Here is a 17,488-nt window from a genome sequence, read left to right as displayed (position 1 = left end):
ATGTTTGGATAATTTCTAATTATTGTCAGGCAAATTTCATAAGGTACTTCTTCAAGATTCATACCTGTAGTGGAAGGAGGATACTATGGACTGAAGCAGAGGAAGCACAGGGCTAGTAGGAGGGGTAGAGTGTCAACATTGTTTCATTTGGGAGAATTGAATAAAGGGCACGAACAGGTAGGCATTTCCGACTTTGTCCTCTGAGTAGGAAGTAAAGGTAGAATTAATTTTTCTATTAATAATTACTTTAATGCATAAACTTCATCAAAACCGTTTCCCCTTTGATTTTTTAAAATGTTTATTTATTTATTTTGAGAGAGAGAGAGAGAGAGAGAATGAGCACAAGTGGGGGGAAGGGCAGAGAGAGAGAATTCCAAGCAGGCTCTGCACTATGAGTGTAGAGGCCAACACTGGCCTCAGTCTCACCAACTGTGAGATCATGGCCTGAGCAGAAACCAAGAGTCGGACGCTTAAACCAGCAACCCCTGCCCCCGTCATTTTTACCAAAGATTTTTTTCAAAGTATTCTCAAAAACCTAGTGTAGATGGCAATTTCTTTTACATTACAGGTCCATTCCCCTACTGTATATTTATCATATGTGCATCATGTGAAATGAAGCATTTTTAATCACTTGTTTCCAGATTTATAGCAACGGCAATTGACAGATATTCCAAATGTTTCTAATTGGGCTGCAGAATTTTTGAAAAAATGGTGAAGAAATAAAAAACACTTAAAAATATCCATCTTAGCCTTTAAATGCCATCTAAACTTTAGAGGTCAAGTATCATAGCCAACATTTATATAAGTAATTGTAAAAGAGACTAATGCAGCCACAGCACAATATAACCATGTAGCCATGGATATAGGATAAATCTAAATAGCAACCTAACATCAGAACCATGAGTTATAGTTACAAAAGTTCTTAGATATTTGAAAAGAAGGTATAGCAGTCAACCGTTAAGATGGTCCATGATAATTTCTGCCTCCTGGTATTCACAATCTATGACCAAGATGGCAGACCAACCAAGGCCATCACAACTGTCCATTTTGGACACAGACTAGTTTCTCTGAACTGAGGTGATCACTCGCATGGAGCAGGCAGGACCTGTGACTTACTTCTAACTAATAGAATATGGCCCAAATGATGGGCTGTCACTTCTGTGATTGGATTACTAAACATGGCGACTTCCATCTTGTTAGCAACCTCTGTCTTTTGCTGGCTTTGATGAAGCTGCCGTGTGGGAGAGGTCCACGTGGCCAGAGATGGAGCACAGCCTTTGACTGACAGCACAGGAGGAACTGAATCCTGAAAACAACCACGTAAGCTTGAGCTTGGAAGTGGATCCTAACCCCGGGAGAGGCCTGGTCCCTCACTGACACCTTGCTGACAGCCTTTGAGAGATGCTGAGCAGGGGACCCAGCCAAGCCTTGCCTGGACTCCTGACCAAAGAGACGGTAAGATCACAAATTGTGTTATTTTAAGCCACTGGGTTTTGGGATAATTAATTTGTTACACAGCAATAAATACCTAAGACAGAGGGTAATTGCTTTCCATTTTTAATTATGTTGGTGAACCATGACTTAACATCAGTTAGTATTGTTTAATGGAATCAACATACAGATTGTTATACCGTGAATCATTTTCAGTTAAGACCACGTTCTTCAGACTTTGCCAAAACAAGCGTTCTGCCTTGGGGTTGTCAGGCCATTGAAGGATGGAGCTCTTGCAGATCCTTTGGCGCAGCCTCAGATACTGAGAATTCTGTAGCACTGGCTCCAGCAGAATAAATATAATCACATCCATATTCTCATCCATTAGCCTCTGCAAGGCCAAGTAGAATGCCGTTTTAAAGTTCCAGTTTTTGGCATATTTTTTGGTTAAGACAAATATTGTTTTCTTGCTTTGGTTTATGCTCTGGATGAGGTTATCGATGATGGCTAAGCCCGGGTCCCAGTCCCTCTCCTCTAAACAGAGGAGCACATTTTTTTCTTCGCTCTCTTCTAGGTGGAAGCGTAGCTCATTTATCACCCAGTCGGTAACAGAGGCGTCTTTGGTGTCATAAGAAACGTAGGCATCATAGAAAGTTTGGGATGTGGAAAGAGACCTGTAGCCTTTTATCTTAGCTAAACACACATGATAGATAAACCAAACATCCCAGTAAAACCAATGGTGACCCAGGGCAGCCAACATAACTGTGATGGTGATAAAGAACGTGAAGAAACACAATATCGCCGCAATGGTGTCTGAAACACAAGTTGTTAGCTCTAGACTCACGATGCTCTTCCCTCTTTGATCCCCCGGGCTAGAGCAAATGACGTCTGCCAATCTAGGAATGGTGACATCCAGATTTTCATCCATCCATCTTCGAAAATCTCCAATGTCACAGGTACAGTCAAAAGGGTTCCTACCTAGTTCCAAAATGGTTAGGTTGGTGGCGGTCTTAGTTTGAAGTGTGGATTTGTTGATCATCTTCAGCAGGTTGGAACTTAAATCGAGGTGTATCAGACTGCTGGCTTCAGAAAGAAAGTTGGAGGGCAGGTGGGAAATCCTGTTTCGACGCAGTAGCAGCGTGCGAAGAGAAGGCGTGAATTTAGAGAGGCTGTTGGTCAAAGAGGACAGCCTGTTTCCACTTAAGTCGAGCAACTGGAGATGAGGAAACAGCTGGAGCAGTGTCCAGTTAAAGGAATTTAATACATTATCTCTTATGTATAGTTTGGTGAGGCTCTGGGGCAAGTTAAGGAAAGCTTCATTCGGGATGTGCCTAAGGTTATTTGAGGACAAATCAAGCCATGTCAGATTCCCGAGATTTGTAAAAATTTTCCAGTACTTGTCACCTTCGGCGTTCCACAAAATGTCAAGGCGGTTTCCACTGAAAACTAACTCTTTCAGGGACATGCTTCTCAGGTCTTGCTCCGTTAAAGTATAAATGCTGTTGTGGCTCAAGTTTAAAACTTTTAGTTGTGTTAAATTTTGAATAAATCCTAAGCGGTGCGTTACCCCTGCTATTCGGAAATAGTGTGCGTTGTAGCTGAGATCTAGAACTTCTAACTCTGGCAGGTCACTGAGAGCATTATCATCATCAAAGTCCAGTCTATTGTTTGTCAAATCCAAATATTTGATGTGAGGTACAGCTGAAAATTCAGTCCCGTGTAACACTTGGCCGTTGCCATTAGAAGACAGATTTAAGCAGGCAATGTCATGAAAAGCTTTGAATTGCTCTCGCCCAATAAAGAAAATACTGTTCAGGCTTAAATCTAAGGCTTTGCCATAAACTGTACACTGTGGCTTTATTAAAGGGTTGGTGTTATGATAAAAATTTGAATGTGGGTCAAACTCAGTATCTGCTGAGCGTAGCCTACGGATATGACTTTGAAAAGAGGAACCACTCATATCGTTTTGCTTGATGTCATTTACTAAGGGTGATATTCTGTTTTCTGACAAGTAAATGATGCTCAGGTTGGAGAAATTTTGGAAAAGGGTAAAATTAATTTGCTTAATAAAGTTAATGCCCAAGTTGATAGTCTTTAAGTTTGAGAGATTCATGAGGGGCTGGAAATCTTCTGCTCTAAGTTCCTGGAACACATAACCTCTCAAGTGCAATGTCTGGAGCAACTTCAGATGAGAGAAGTTTTGAGAAATGTTAATATATCTTGGATATTTCGCCTTTACATAGTTGTAAGATAGGTCAAGAATTTCTAAGGAGGGCAGTTTCGTTAAAAATTCCCCAGAGGCTATTTCGTCAACTAAATAGTTGAATTCCAGATGCAGCACCTTCAGATTATGCATACTTTGAAACCACATTGCAGGAATCTTCTGGAGGGAAGTGCTAGAGAGGTTTAGGTAGCGAAGTTCCGTCAGGGTTTGGAAAGCAAGAGGATGGATCTGAATTGAAGAGCCTCCTTCACAAGGTGTACAGGGAAATGGCGCGTTGAAACACCTTGGACAGTTCCCGCTTAAATCTAGCACTCTTAAATTTGTCAATCCCTTGAAGTCTTCCTGACTGATGACTTTAATCTTGGCATTGCTAAGGTAAAGTTCTGTTAGGGAGTTTGGCAGTTTAGGTGGCACATGGACAAGTTTATTAAAAGACAGTGACAGCACCTTCAAATTTGTAAGACTTTCAAACGTCCCATCTTCTATGTCGAAAGTTTTGTTCTTACAATTATTGCCAAAATAGCAGTTCCAGCTCAGATGGAGTCTTTCCAGATTCGTAAGTCCAGAAGTGTTCTTTTTAGCTACCCAAATTATGTTGTTTTGAATTAGACTAAGTTCCCTCAAAGACCCCGGCAAACCAGCAGGTATTTGGTCTAACTGATTGTCTTCAAGCAGTAGCTGGTTTAGATTTTGTAGGTTGAGGAATGCCCCATCTGTAATATTCATGCCACTTCTGTTTATATCAGGGTTTTCATTCAGGTGCTGTTGATTGGCATTGTGGTTTAGATTTATTCTAGTAAGATTTTGCAGCCCTTGAAATGATTCGTTTGTTATGTGTGTGATGAAATTGTAAGACAGGTCTAGTGCTGTCACATATTTGCTCACTGTTTGGGGAACTTCTCGCAGTCGACGGTCATTGCACTGTGCAATAATAGAGCCATTTTGTCTTTTCTCGTCGCAAGGATAGCTTCTAGAATAATTTGCTTCAGTGAAGAACTCATGGGAATCAGAGATCAGCAGGAAAAGGCAGGTCAGAAGCAAAGACTGAAGGGTCATGTTTTCCTAGGGAAAATCAAAAGTGGAGGTACAATGTTAGAGAAGCAGTAGTTACCAGGCATTTTATGATGAAATTAACAGTGTTTCATCACACTGTGCATGTGTTTTCAAGTGTGAGTTTCCTTAACAACTAAGCAAATTGCATGAAGTCAGGTTCAGAATATTTTTTTAATTATTTCTTCTTTTGATGTTTATTCACTTTTTGAGAGAGAGAGAGAGAGAGAGAGAGAGAGAGAGAGAGAGAGAGAGAGACAGAGCATGAGCAGGGGAGGGATGGAGAGAAGAAGGAGACACAGAATCCGAAACAGGCTCCAGGCTCGGAGCTGACACACAGCCTGACGTGGGGCTCGAACCCACAAACCATGAGATCATGACCTAACCTAAGGTCGGTCGCTTAACCAACTGAGCCACCCAGGAGCCCCCAAGTTCAGAACAATTTGAATGGCTCACTGCATTCAGCTTCACGGTGCTAAAAGAAGTTGGAGAAGAAGCTATCTGAGATGATCATGATGAGAAAGCCTGGGAAGCTTTTGCGGAGGCATTCATCAAGATGCCCCATCAGCATAAGACATCTGATGCTGGCCCATAGCTATGGTTCATGCTAGAGCTGTAGCACAGCAAGTTATATATTCATAGCTTCAGCCTATTAGCATAACTCTTGAGGAAAGTTGGCCCATCCCAAGGAGATTTCAGATCCAGGTTTCATTATGGTATCACCTAAGATCTCCAAGCCAGAGTCACCTCTACCTTATCTCCACAGCCATCTCTCTACACAACCATATCTCTTACTGGCATTTCCTGCAGTTTTTCCATACCTCTCTGGTGGCACGTATCAAGATCTCTTATGTTCCCGCATGACAAGAAAGTGGACACCTTCTGTTGATAAGCAGAACAAAGTGTCAGGTATTGTGCTAACCATAAACATTTTCTTATCCACATTAATGCTCGTCCCAACACAATGAGATAGGTCCTATATTATCCACGTTTTGTGGATGAAGAAACGAACTCAGAGACTTCAGTGGCTTTCAGAAGGACGACATGTCATAGAGCTGGATTCCAGTCATTCTGATTCCAACATCATGTTTTAACCAGTAGCCATCATGCTACGCAATCTCAGTCTGAAGTCTTCATGCCAGAACAGTACCTCACATGCAGACAGCACTCAAAAAAAAAATGTTGTGGACTGGCTACTAGAACTCATATGTTCCTTATCATATGAACATTGGCATTAATGGCTATTCGTTGGCTAACATTGTAAACTTCGGTAGGGAAGACATCCTCTGGAACACTTAGTAGACTGCCTCACTTTCTGCAACTCTCTCTTACTAGAGGGCTGGGTATCTTGCTTTTGGTAATTATACAATGCAATAAACAGATTCATGTGATTGGTCTGATGAGGGCTGTGATCAAAAGAACCCTCAAAATCTTATTTCATGGAGTATGGAGACCAACCTTCGCAAAATTACATTTTTCGTTAACGCCCAACTCATGCCCTTATTGTGAGTTAAGCCAGGTAAGAGCTCCCTTTTTGAATTCTTCTAAAATTTAGGGTTAATGAATAGTCACTGCCACACCCTTATTCTGCCATGAAAGATTTTTATGTGGATGGTGATTATTCAGAGGATCAATCATCGTTGCCAGTTTATAGCAGTCGGGGAAGAGCCAGCTCCTTATGAGATGAACAGTAGAGTGAAACAGGACTCCCAGGGCATTTGCAGTTACTTTTGGCTATTTTCCAAATACAGCACTATCTAGATGCTGCTGGCTAATGTTCTACTTTTACCAGAAGAAATCCCTGCTTTATCTGGTTTCATCAGCAGGATTTCAAGATGGCCCCTCTCACCTTTGCCCCCTCGTATTACTGCTGTAATTATGCTATGTCATGTGGCAAAAGGGAGATCATCTAGATGGGCCTAATTTAATTGCATGTGCCTTTTAAAAAATTCTTTTTTAATGTTTTTATTTATTTTTGAGACAGAGAGAGACAGAGCATGATCAGGGGAGGGGCAGAGAGAGAGGGAGACACAGAATCCGAAGCAGGCTCCAGGCTCTGAGCTGTTAGCACAAGAGCCCCACATGGGGCTCAAACCCACAGACTGTGAGATCATGACCTGAGCTGAAGTTGGACACTCAACCAACTGAGCCACCCAGGCACCCCTCGCATGTGCCTTTTAAAAGCGTAGTTTTCTCTGGCTAGCAGCAGAAAGGAGAATCAGAGAGAGTAGAAGCTGGAGAATATTTGACGCACTATTGCTGACTTAAAAGCAGAGGGGGCCACCGATGAGGAATGCAGGCAGGCTTTAGAAGATGAGAGTGGTTCTCTGCTGACAGTTGGCAAGGAAAGGCCCTCTCCCCCATCCTACAGCCACAGAGAACTAAAACAGACTGACAACCAGAATGAACTTAGAAATGGATCCTTATTTAGAGCCTGGAGATCAGAATCCAGCCACATCTTAACCTACAGAAATTTGAGCTAATAAATGGGTATTGTTGGAAGCCTCTAATAATATTAATTTGACATGTTAAATTTGAGTTTGTGATCTCCCAGTGATGTCCAGGAGGCAGTTACATATATGCCCCTTTGGCTCAGAGGAGAGTTCTCATCGAAGGATGAACTTGGGAGTTGTGGCAAGTATAGCCACATATGAACTTGTACAAGTACGCATGTATGAATCAGATCATCCAGGGAAGTGAACGCCATAAAGGATATTCTACACTTCAGGTTCTATCAACAATTTTCTCATCTTTTCTTTTAGTAGTTTTATGATTTCATTTTCTCACATGGAGATATCTTATCCTACTGGGATTGTTTTACCATAAAACATGAGGGGCAGACCCACATTATTTTTTTTCTACATGGAGATCTGGTTGCCCCAACATCATTTTTGTATTTACTTATTTATTTACTTTCATTGAATATAGTTGACACACAATGTCACATTAGTTTCAGGCATACAGCATAGTGATTCCACAATTCTATACGGTATGTGCTCGCCACAAGGTAGCCACCATCTGTCACCATGCAGCGCTATGACGCTACCAGTGACTATTCCCCACGTTGTACCTTTCCTTCTCATCAGTTATTAACTGGAAGCCTGTAGCTCCCACTTCCCTTTGCTCCTTTTGTTCATGCCCCAACCTCCACCCTCTCCTCTGGCAACTACTACTTTGTTCTCTGTATTTATGGGTCTGTTTCTTTTATTTGTTGGTTTGTTTTGTTTCTTAGATTCCACATATACGTGAAATTTGTCTTTGACTTATTTCATTTAGCATAATACCCGCTAGGTCCATCCATGTTGTCGCAAATGGCAAGAGGTCATTCTTTTTTTTTTTTTTTTTTTTTTTTGCTGTGGGTGTACACGACATCATCTTCTTTATCCACTCATCTATCAATGGACACTTGGGTTGCTTCCGCATCTCGGCTATTATAAATAATGCTGTAATGCACATAGAGGTGTATTTTTTTTTTAATCAGTGTTTTCATTTTCTTTGGGTTGAGACCCAGTAGTGAAATTCCTGGATCATATAGCATTTCTATTTTTCATTTTCCGAGAAACCTCATTACTATTTTTCACATCGGCTGCACCAATTTACATCCCCACCAACAGTGCATGAGGGTTCCCTGTTTTTCGCATCCCCATCAACGTGTTTTTTTCGTGTGTGTGTGTGTGTGTGTGTTTTATTTTAGCCACTTTGACAGATGTGAGGTGATATCTCATGGTGGCTTTGATTTGCATCGCCCTGATGAGTGATGTCGGCCATCCAGATGTCTTCTTTGGGAAAATGTCTATTCAGGTCCTCTGCCCATTTTTAATCAAATTATTTATTTATTTTTTTATTTTTTTGGTATTGAGTTGCATAAGTCCTTTATATATTTTGGATATCATCCCTTTATTGAACATACCCTTTTGCAAATACCTTCTCCCGTTCAGTTGGTTGCTTTTTTGTTTCATTGAGGTGCAACATCGTGTGTTGAATACTGCTGTTCTCACCAACTTGATATGTTCCTTTTATCATATATTAACTTTCCTGCGTATTTGGATCTATTTCTAGACTCTCTGCTTCATCCATCTGGTCATCACTGATGTGCTAGAACCACATGTTTTTAAGAATGACAGTTTGAGGGGATGTTAGTAGCCGATAGGGCAAGTCCTACTCCTTATTCTCCTTTTGTGAATGGATCACTTCGTTTTACCTTTGAATAGGTCCTTGCTGGTATCCATTAGCACTACTGATTTCTATAACTTAATTTTATGCCAGATCACTATACTAAGTTCTCTGATTATTTCAAATAGTTGTTTCCCCATGTGACTTTCTTGGGTAAGCAATTAACCTATCTGCAAATAATGATTATATTCCTAACACCCTTTATGCAGTCGAATGTATTTTCATTGTCTAATTGAGCTATCTACTCCAGAACAACAAAAAAGAGAACAGAGGCCAAAAAAGGAAAAAAAAACTGACCGATCCAACCACACGCAAATTAAGAGTTTCGCCTCACAGAAAACCTGGTAAACAATGCCAAAAGCGAAACAGTAAATTGGGAGGAAATATTTGCAGTTTATATTACAGATAAGGAAGTAAGATATTTGATACGTAGACATTTCATGCATAAGTGAGAAGACAAATAACCCAACAGAAAAATGGACGAAGATATATTCAAAGACAGCTCACAGAAAAAAGAAACACAAACAGCTCATAAGGATAGGAAGAGATATTCGACTTCACTCAAAAACGTACCCTGACATACCATTTTTTACCAATTCTACTGTGTAGATGAGGATGTGGAGAAACAGGTGCTCTCATATTTTGCTGGTAGGAATCTAAATTAGTGCCACCTCTAAGACAGAAAGAAATTTGTGATAGTTATCAAAAGTGTCAATCAATGTAAACTCAGCAATTCCTAGAAGCAGGTCCTAACGATAGACCCTCACAGCGGTAACTGAGAGTGTGATAGATGGTGGGAGTTACTATGGAGGCCAATAAAAACAAGCAACGGGACGGTTATGCAGACTGTCCCTCCATTGGAATTTGTCGTTTCTCTCCTGATGCAACTGGGGCGATGGGTCTTGGGGACGAAGACCACACAAGCCACGTGCCACTCTGGTCCCATCACACCAAAGGCACATACGAGCAGCACCTGGCTGAGGCAGTGCCTGTCAGGTTTCTGCTGTCATTTTTCATGATAAATTCACAAAAATTTCAAAATTAATGTTTACATGCGGCTCACGAGGAACAGAGGGTAGACTTCCCTTAACACGATGGGAGGAGAGGCATTTTTCGGTGGTTACTTGGGCAGGCCCGGCGGCCAGGGCTGACCCGTGCGGCCTCAAGTTAAGGCCTCCGCGTCTAATTCCAGGTGCTAGGGTCTCCCTCATACAAGGAACAAGTGAGCTGAAAAGCCTCTAGGAGGCACTGAAGATGAGGAGGCGAGCTTTTTGAAATTCATCATTCTTTTAGGGGTGAAAAAGGCCTCCCAGAAAGCTGGGCCATAGAAGGGATCAGAATATTCTGGGGATTTGTGAGCGAGGAGCTTGAGATTCCTAACCCCACCCTTCCAAGGGTCCTGAGGGAAGAACAGGGAGTTGATAGGTTCCACATAACCTCAATCAGAAGAGACGCACTTGGGGCGGGAGAGCAGGAAGTGGTGAGCAGCCAGCCAGCCCAGGAGCTGAGGACAAATCCCCAACCGGCCAAGCCTCCCCATCCACGGGAGAGGCGAACGGACGGCGAAGGCCCATCATCTCCCCGGGGTGCTGGGCTGAGGCCCGTGGGCAGGCCACTAGGCAAGGGCGGACAGAGTGAACCTGAGCTCACTCGTCCAGCTGGAGCTGAGGAGACCCTCGAGACCCGCCCCCCCTCCTCTTGGCCACACCCCTATCTTGGGGTACCCAGAGTCGTGCTTCCAGAAGAACTTCAGAGGGAACCGGATCCCAGATGGAGTGAGAAGGGCGCCAGGGAGAATTCGCCTCATTAAGGTGTCGCCAACGAGCAAAACACCCTCCCGCCAACGCGCAACAAACCATCCCGCCCGGCAGAAGAGAAATGGCAACTCTGCAGATACGATTGAGGGGAAAGGGGGTAATCGTGCAAGTAAGACAGAAAGTGCAACTAGGCAAATAAAAGCGAACCTGAGGCAGAGAGAAGAAAGGACACTTACTTCTGCTGTCCACCCCACCCCCCTCCGGCCCGGTCCTCCCTCCCTGACACTGACTCAAAAGGTTGAATCCGGAGCCCCGGGTTCAAGACTCTGGGCACAAGTGAAGGCAGGGGTGAACCGCCAAGGAGAAAGGACAGCCCGCATCTAGAGCAGGGAGCCCCATCCCCTGCCTCCCTGGCCCTGCGGACTCGGACAGCACCCCAACAGGAGACGGGGGCGTCCCCCTGGGAAAATGGACAAGCACTGCAGCTGGGCTGTGGGTGCGAAATTAAAGGGGGCACCCCAAAACTTAGTCATCAAGACGAACGGGGGTTTCACAACTTAAAATCCCGGGTGGGCTAAATAGTCAACACTTGACATAAGGGCAGAACGCAAGCCTGCATTTGCAAGGCGCCCTGTGCTCGCCTCACCCTGATCCCAGCCCTGGTGCCAATAAAACTTTATTCATAAAACAGGCAACTGGTCTGCAGGCTGGAGTCGGCCAGTTTGACTTTTTAAATAGAACCTTAAAATATTACGTATCTTCATTACTGAGCTTTTCGATCTCCTCTCCTCCTTAAATTTTGCACCCAAACGTGTGTCTCACTTTACTCACCCTGGTCTCGGCCCTGCACCACAGAAAACATCTATGATCACATTGGCACGCTCTGACCAAAAGCGACTCGCAGGCGTTCATCTTGGGCTGAGATGCATCTGTTGGGAAGCCCCGTCCTTGAACCTGGAGCTGCCAGTCAGCTATGTGGTGCCCCAGCCATGAGTATGAAATAATAGCCGGTACCAATCACCTAAGGGAATCACCTACCATGAGAGCTATCGACACAAGGACAAAGGAAAAAAAAATCAGACATAGGGATTGATACAATCGTGCCTTCTGGCCCCCAAGTCAGTGGTTTATGGTTTCTTTCCTTTCCTTTTTTTTTTTTTTAAAGTTTATTTACTTTTGAAGGAGAGAGACACAGAGCATGAGCAGGGGAGGGGCAGAGAGAGAGAGGGAGACGCAGGATCCCAAGCAGGCTCCAGGCTCCGAGCTGTCAGCACAGAGCCCGATGGGGGCTCAAACCCACGAGCTTTGAGATCATGATCTGAGCCAAAATCAGACGCTCAACTGACGGAACCACCCAGGCGCCCCTGGTTTATTTTCTCAGTGCAGGTCCTCTCTTGCCCAGATTCTCAGTCCCCCCTCTGCGAGTCTGAAATCCTAAAAAAAATCTGAGCACCGGAAGACTTTGTTTGTTTTTTTGTAACTTATTTGGTAGCAAAACCTGACCGGAACTGACCTAAGGCTCTTATAATCTCTATCTATCTACTTAGCGGGACCATTCTTGTTTCAGGGCAGAAATAGCCATGCACGTGACCTGGGCCCGTCAGAAGGGTTTTGTAAGGTATCATCTATGCACCGTCTTGCTAAAATACACATTCTGAACTCTGACACCATGCTGGCCCACAGGTTTCAGATCAGGGATTGTGGATCAATACTTAAATCTCCTTCACTGGGGACACACTGGCAATTCCTGAAGTTTCCTTGGCATATCTGGTAAGTCGGAAAGCAGAGTGTGCTTGTCAACGGGGCCAAGTGACGATTTTCATGGGCCCAAAGCACTTTGGCCCTTGGGGGCCCCTTCCTCCAGTCAAAAAATCATTAAAAAATGGTATTTTATGACCGCATTGGTATAAAGACAAACATAAGCTAGGCTGCATTCTGTTATTTTCCCGATTTTAAAGAAAACAAAACCTTTCTTTAAAGTTTCACTGGGCCGAGGCCCCGTGTGTTCTGAAAAGACAAGACAAGGTCTCTAAAAAGAAGTCAGCCCTGGTTGTCTATGATGTTGTCCTGGGGCTCGGACCCAGGGCTGGGGGAGCTGGGGACACACCTGCCTGGGACTTCTCCCTCTGAGCCCCCCAGGAAGGAATCAATCATGCCGATAACACCTTGATTTTGGACCTCTGGCCTCCAGAACTGAGAGACACCCCGCTGAAGGTGACTGGGTCTGCGCGGTCTGGATTGCTAACTGGGTGCTGCCTTGGAACACTTAGAACAAGCCAGGACCTGTTACAGAATGCACGTGAATTACACACACACACACACACACACGCGCGCCTGCTTCACTTCCCCTTCCCTGACAAATACAGCTACCGAGGAAGCCACTATTTCACAACCGCTTTCCTCTTTTCCGTGCATAATCAGTTCTTTGGTTGGGTCCACGGGCACACCACAGGCCAGTTCTCTCCTTCGCGCTCTGAAGGAACCGAATCCCACAACGAAAACAAACCCATCTCAGTCCCCCCTCAAACCTTCCTTCTCCACTTGGACCCCAACGGACACCAAAAGCACAGTTTTAGAAGACCAGTGCGGTGTGCGGAACGGCTCAGAAAAGTCTGCCTTGGCTGAGGAGAGGCAGGCAGAGGTGAGGGGCCACCCCCAGGGACCCAGCCCCCTGGGGTGAGGGCTGTAGGCAGGACAGCAAGAGAACGTGCTGGATGCAAAGGGAGTGTCCCCGCCGGGTGATGCTAAAATCAATCCCGCAGGCTGTCCCACACAATTTCACAACCTAGGGCAAAAATAGTGTGCGAGGGTTGGGGAGGGGCACTAAAGCTGCCGTCCTGGAATCAACAGCCTTTTATTTTTCCACAGCCCCTTCCTAGGCTGCAAAGGGCCATTTTGCAATGATGCCTCCCCCCGTCTCCCTCTTCAGAGGCTTCCTTTGCCTCAGACCATCTCCTGAGCTGTGCCCCTTTCTCAGGATGGGACCTGCTGATATCCCCTAGTGGTCAAGTGTCCAGAGAACCTATTGATTATAAAACATGATCAATCCCCCCTGTTGAATCATTTAGCTGTGTAGGTACGATGTGGGATTCAACCAGAACTGAATTTGTGCCAAATGGGACAGATTTCTAATTTTTCGTGGGTTCTGATTCATCTGCAGGGGACTCTGTTGCCCACGGAGACATTATGCAAGTAAGTGAATAAAGAAATGGTTGGCAGATAGGGCTTGTCACCTTCGATGAAACTGACAAGCAATCAAAAGATGTTTTGTTTGATCCATCCCACATCTGATGGGTTCACCAACAGCGTTGGAAGCCAAAAGAAGTCACAGCCACATGAGATGCACATATCAGTGAAGAGACGGGTCCTGATTTCCTGTGCATACAAATATGAAAAATCATACGCTATGTGAATCCCTGGAAATACAGTCGGGAGCACCTGTGAAGTGCTTTGTCACGAAGCAACCACCGGGACCCGTGTGAGTCACACATTTTTGTATTTCGTCTTCATAAAACTCGGAGCGGTGGGTGCTGTCTGAAGCCTCCATTTTACAGATGGGGAGCCCGAGGCCCAGAGAGGCTAATTTACCCAAGATCACACCAACGGTAGGTGGCAGAGCTGAAATTGAGCCTAGAGATCCCCGAGTAGTTAGCAAATTGGTAGGGCTGGCAGCAAGCAGCTGGTCGGCAAGGATCTGGTTTCAATGATCACCAGAGACCTCGGAGCCATACCTGGAACCTTCCGGATCCAAACGCCTGGGGCGGATCATCCGCCTTGCCTTTCTGCAAAGTGGCAGTGCCCCCGGGCTCTTTCAGCGTCTCTGTATCCAGAGAACAACTGGAACCCAGTGATGGTAGACGCGTGCACCCACCAGGAGCTACGTGTAACCGTCCGAGAAGTCAACACAGCCTGTACTTGCTAAGGTCGATCCACAACCAACAGGCTGTACGTTCAGATTTACTTTGCGTTTATAGCCCCGAATAGGCATAAACTAGAGATCAGAGTTTAAAACGTAACAAATTCCTCAGCTCCGCTGAGTAACTCAGCTGAACTCCAGACATTCCGTGGGAATGAAGGCCCCCTCAACGGACTCTGGAGGTGACCCTAAGACACTCACAAGTAATAGCCAACTGAGTTTCAAAGACCACCCGTGAGTAGCAACATCCCCCCCCTCGACACTCGCCTCGATCCCCCCTGAGCCTGGGTTTGCCACCTGCCTGCCTCCCCCTCACACACGCCGTGCAGATTTTAGGATTCGTACATGACAGGATGAGAGGGGGCCACCAGGGGAGAACGAGAGGCCTCCCCTGCCCTCCCCCTGAGCCACAGCCTCGGCTTTTCAGGTCAGGCGTACTTGGAGCTTTGCTTTTGCTTTCTGAAATCAAACCGAGGGACTGATGAATACGCTTCAGGTCTTCCTGGGGCCTCCTCACCCTCTGAAAAAGGACTGTGCTCTTGAAGGAAAGGACCAAAGAGCCATCCGGTGCTGCCGCAAGGCCATGGCTCTCCTCTTGGGCACCTGCTGAGATACCCTTCACCCATGGGAGGGAGGCAGGGCATTTGAACAAGCTTAGTCTGATTTTATTACTCTTCTATTTTCACTCTCTTTGTTGTTGTTGTTAATTTTTTGTATGTTTTTATTTATTTTTGAGAGAGAAAGCACGAGCTGGGGAGGGGCAGAGAAAGAAGGAGACAGGAACCGAAGCAGGCTCCGTGCTGACCGCAGAGAGAGCCCGACACGGGGCTCCAGCCCACGAGCAGTGAGATCGTGACCTGAGCTGAAGTCAGACGCCTAATCGACTGGGCCACCCAGGCGCCCCTACTTTCACTTTCTTATAATACAATTATATTGGTGGCGGCTACCACGGCGGCTTACAAGTATCAGGTAGCAGTTGGATAACTTCGTTTGCATTTCCATATGGATCACTGGCTGTGTCGGCCACTGTAATCATCTTATAAAGCACCATAAAATTTCGGTACAGACTTAATTTACTTTCAAGATCTAAAAGGGGCATTAAATGCGGGGCACCTGGGTGGCTCGGTCAATTGAGCGTCCGACTCTTGATTTCGGATCAGGTCATGATCTCATGGTTCGTGAGTTCGAGACCCCCGTCAGGCTCCGTGCTGGCAGTACAGTCTGCTTGGGATTCTCTCTCTCTCCCCCTCTCCCTCTCTCCCTTTCTCCCTCTCTCCCTCTCTCTCTCCTCCCCTGCTCATGCTCATGCTCTCTCTCTCTCAAAATAAATAAATAAATAAGCTTAAAATGGGCATTACATGGATTGAAAAATTAACTTCACATGGCCATAAAAAAGAATGAAAGCTTGCCGTTTGTAATGGCACGTATGGATCAAGAGGGCATGATGCTAAGTGAAATAAGTCAGAGAGAAACAAATATATGATTTCACGCGTATGAAGTTTAAGAGACCAAACATATGAGCAAAGGCGGGGTGGGGGGGAGAGAAACGGAGAGATAAGCCAAGAAACGGGGCGCCTGGGTGGCTCAGTGGGCTAAGCACCGGGCTTTGGCTCAGGTCATGATCTCGCCGTTCGTGGGTTCGAGCCCCGCGTCGGGCTCTGCCGTGACAGCTCAGAGCCTGGAGCCTGCTTCGGATTCTGTGTCTCCCTCTCTCTCTCTCTCTGCCCCTGCCCAGCTTGTTCTCTCTGTCTCAAAAATAAATAAATAAACTTAAAAAAAGAAGAAAACACATCACTTCTTTCAACTGTAAAGTCTGATTTTCAATCTGACAGTTCTCAACAATAACAAAAACTGAGCACCTGCTAGATCTAAACGCTGTAGAACACAGTAGAACACAATCGTAGAAGTGGTAATGTGTTTGCCTCAACATACTGAACAAGCAAAGCAGCAAGCGATTTTGAACACTAAGCTTCTAGGAGTATATTAATTCCAGGCTTTGCCTAGGCCCTACGAAGTGACTCATGCATGTGAGATCACACAGCTTGCCCTTCTCTGCGGAGGTAGCAAAGGAAAAACACTTCTCTACCCACTTGATGACTTCCAACCCTTCAGTTCTAGAAGAGGACATCATTTCTGGCAGGACCAGAGAGTGATCGTCAACTCCGAACTTGGAACATGCTTGTTGTCCTGTGCAAATTAATAAGACCCCTGCATTTGATTTTCGAAACTGACTGCCTATCAGGCCACATTGCCTACCTTTAGAATTGTTTCGATTCTTCACCTTTTTTATACCTCTCGGCCCCATTCATCACTTTTCTTGGTTCACACCATTCGCCACCGAACCACATTCCGGAGTCAGAAACCATGTATTCTGTTGGAAACGCTTGCCAAAAGAGTGGAAGTGGCTTACCGCTGTTCTGTCGTCGTCTTAATTTCTCATTCCGTCACCTGCAGCACGGCGGACGGTACCCTGTGTGCAGTAGGCACACTCTGGGGAAAGAAACTGACCAACTTCCTGAACTTGGCTGCTCTACCATCAGCGGAACCTCTCACGTGGTTTGCAGAAGTTGATGTGGGAAGAAGGGAACTTGCGATTTCTTAACTGTTGCCAAATCATTTATTGACTGTGCTTTAAAATTTCAAAACTGAAATTCAGGGTGGAAAAGTCATTTGTAAAATGATTTACATAACTGGTACAAAGTTTTTAATTGTTAAAATTCCAAATATAATAATTGGGGGCACTTCTTTGTCCTGTAGGTCTAATAATGACAAGAATGGTATTCTTTCAGGGGATGAGAACATTCCATCTAACTGGAGCGTAAAGTTAGTGGTCTTTATCAGATTGATAAGTGAATTGGATTTGGGGCTCTCAGAAGGCCTCAGAAGGTTTAAGCACAGGGGTCATCAACTATAGCATGTGGGCCAAACCCAGCCCAG

At 45.1% G+C, this 17,488-nt stretch overlaps 1 protein-coding gene across 4 annotated transcripts; it reads right to left on the bottom strand.

Annotated features, from left to right (window-relative positions):
* Positions 1-953: 953 nt before the first annotated feature.
* TLR8 (toll like receptor 8) lies at positions 954-17,108 on the bottom strand. Of its 4 annotated transcripts, none has more exons than XM_053202074.1 (3): positions 16,962-17,049; positions 13,869-14,010; positions 954-4,717 (listed from the first exon to the last, which is right to left on the bottom strand). In XM_053202074.1, the coding sequence occupies exons 2-3, from the start codon at positions 13,920-13,922 to the stop codon at positions 1,592-1,594; spliced, it is 3,180 nt and encodes a 1,059-aa protein (XP_053058049.1). In that variant the 5' UTR covers positions 13,923-14,010; positions 16,962-17,049; the 3' UTR covers positions 954-1,591. The 4 variants fall into 4 exon arrangements, with proteins under 4 accessions (XP_053058049.1, XP_053058050.1, XP_026910261.1 ...); XM_053202075.1 differs by lacking the exon at positions 13,869-14,010 and adding an exon at positions 5,527-5,587 and having other exon boundaries at positions 16,962-17,042; XM_027054460.2 differs by lacking the exon at positions 13,869-14,010 and having other exon boundaries at positions 16,962-17,108.
* Positions 17,109-17,488: the final 380 nt, after the last annotated feature.

This window comes from Acinonyx jubatus, chromosome X, assembly GCF_027475565.1.
Source record: "Acinonyx jubatus isolate Ajub_Pintada_27869175 chromosome X, VMU_Ajub_asm_v1.0, whole genome shotgun sequence".
In the NCBI taxonomy this organism is placed as follows: Eukaryota; Metazoa; Chordata; class Mammalia; order Carnivora; family Felidae; genus Acinonyx; species Acinonyx jubatus.
This window is presented reverse-complemented; position numbering and strand designations above follow the sequence as displayed.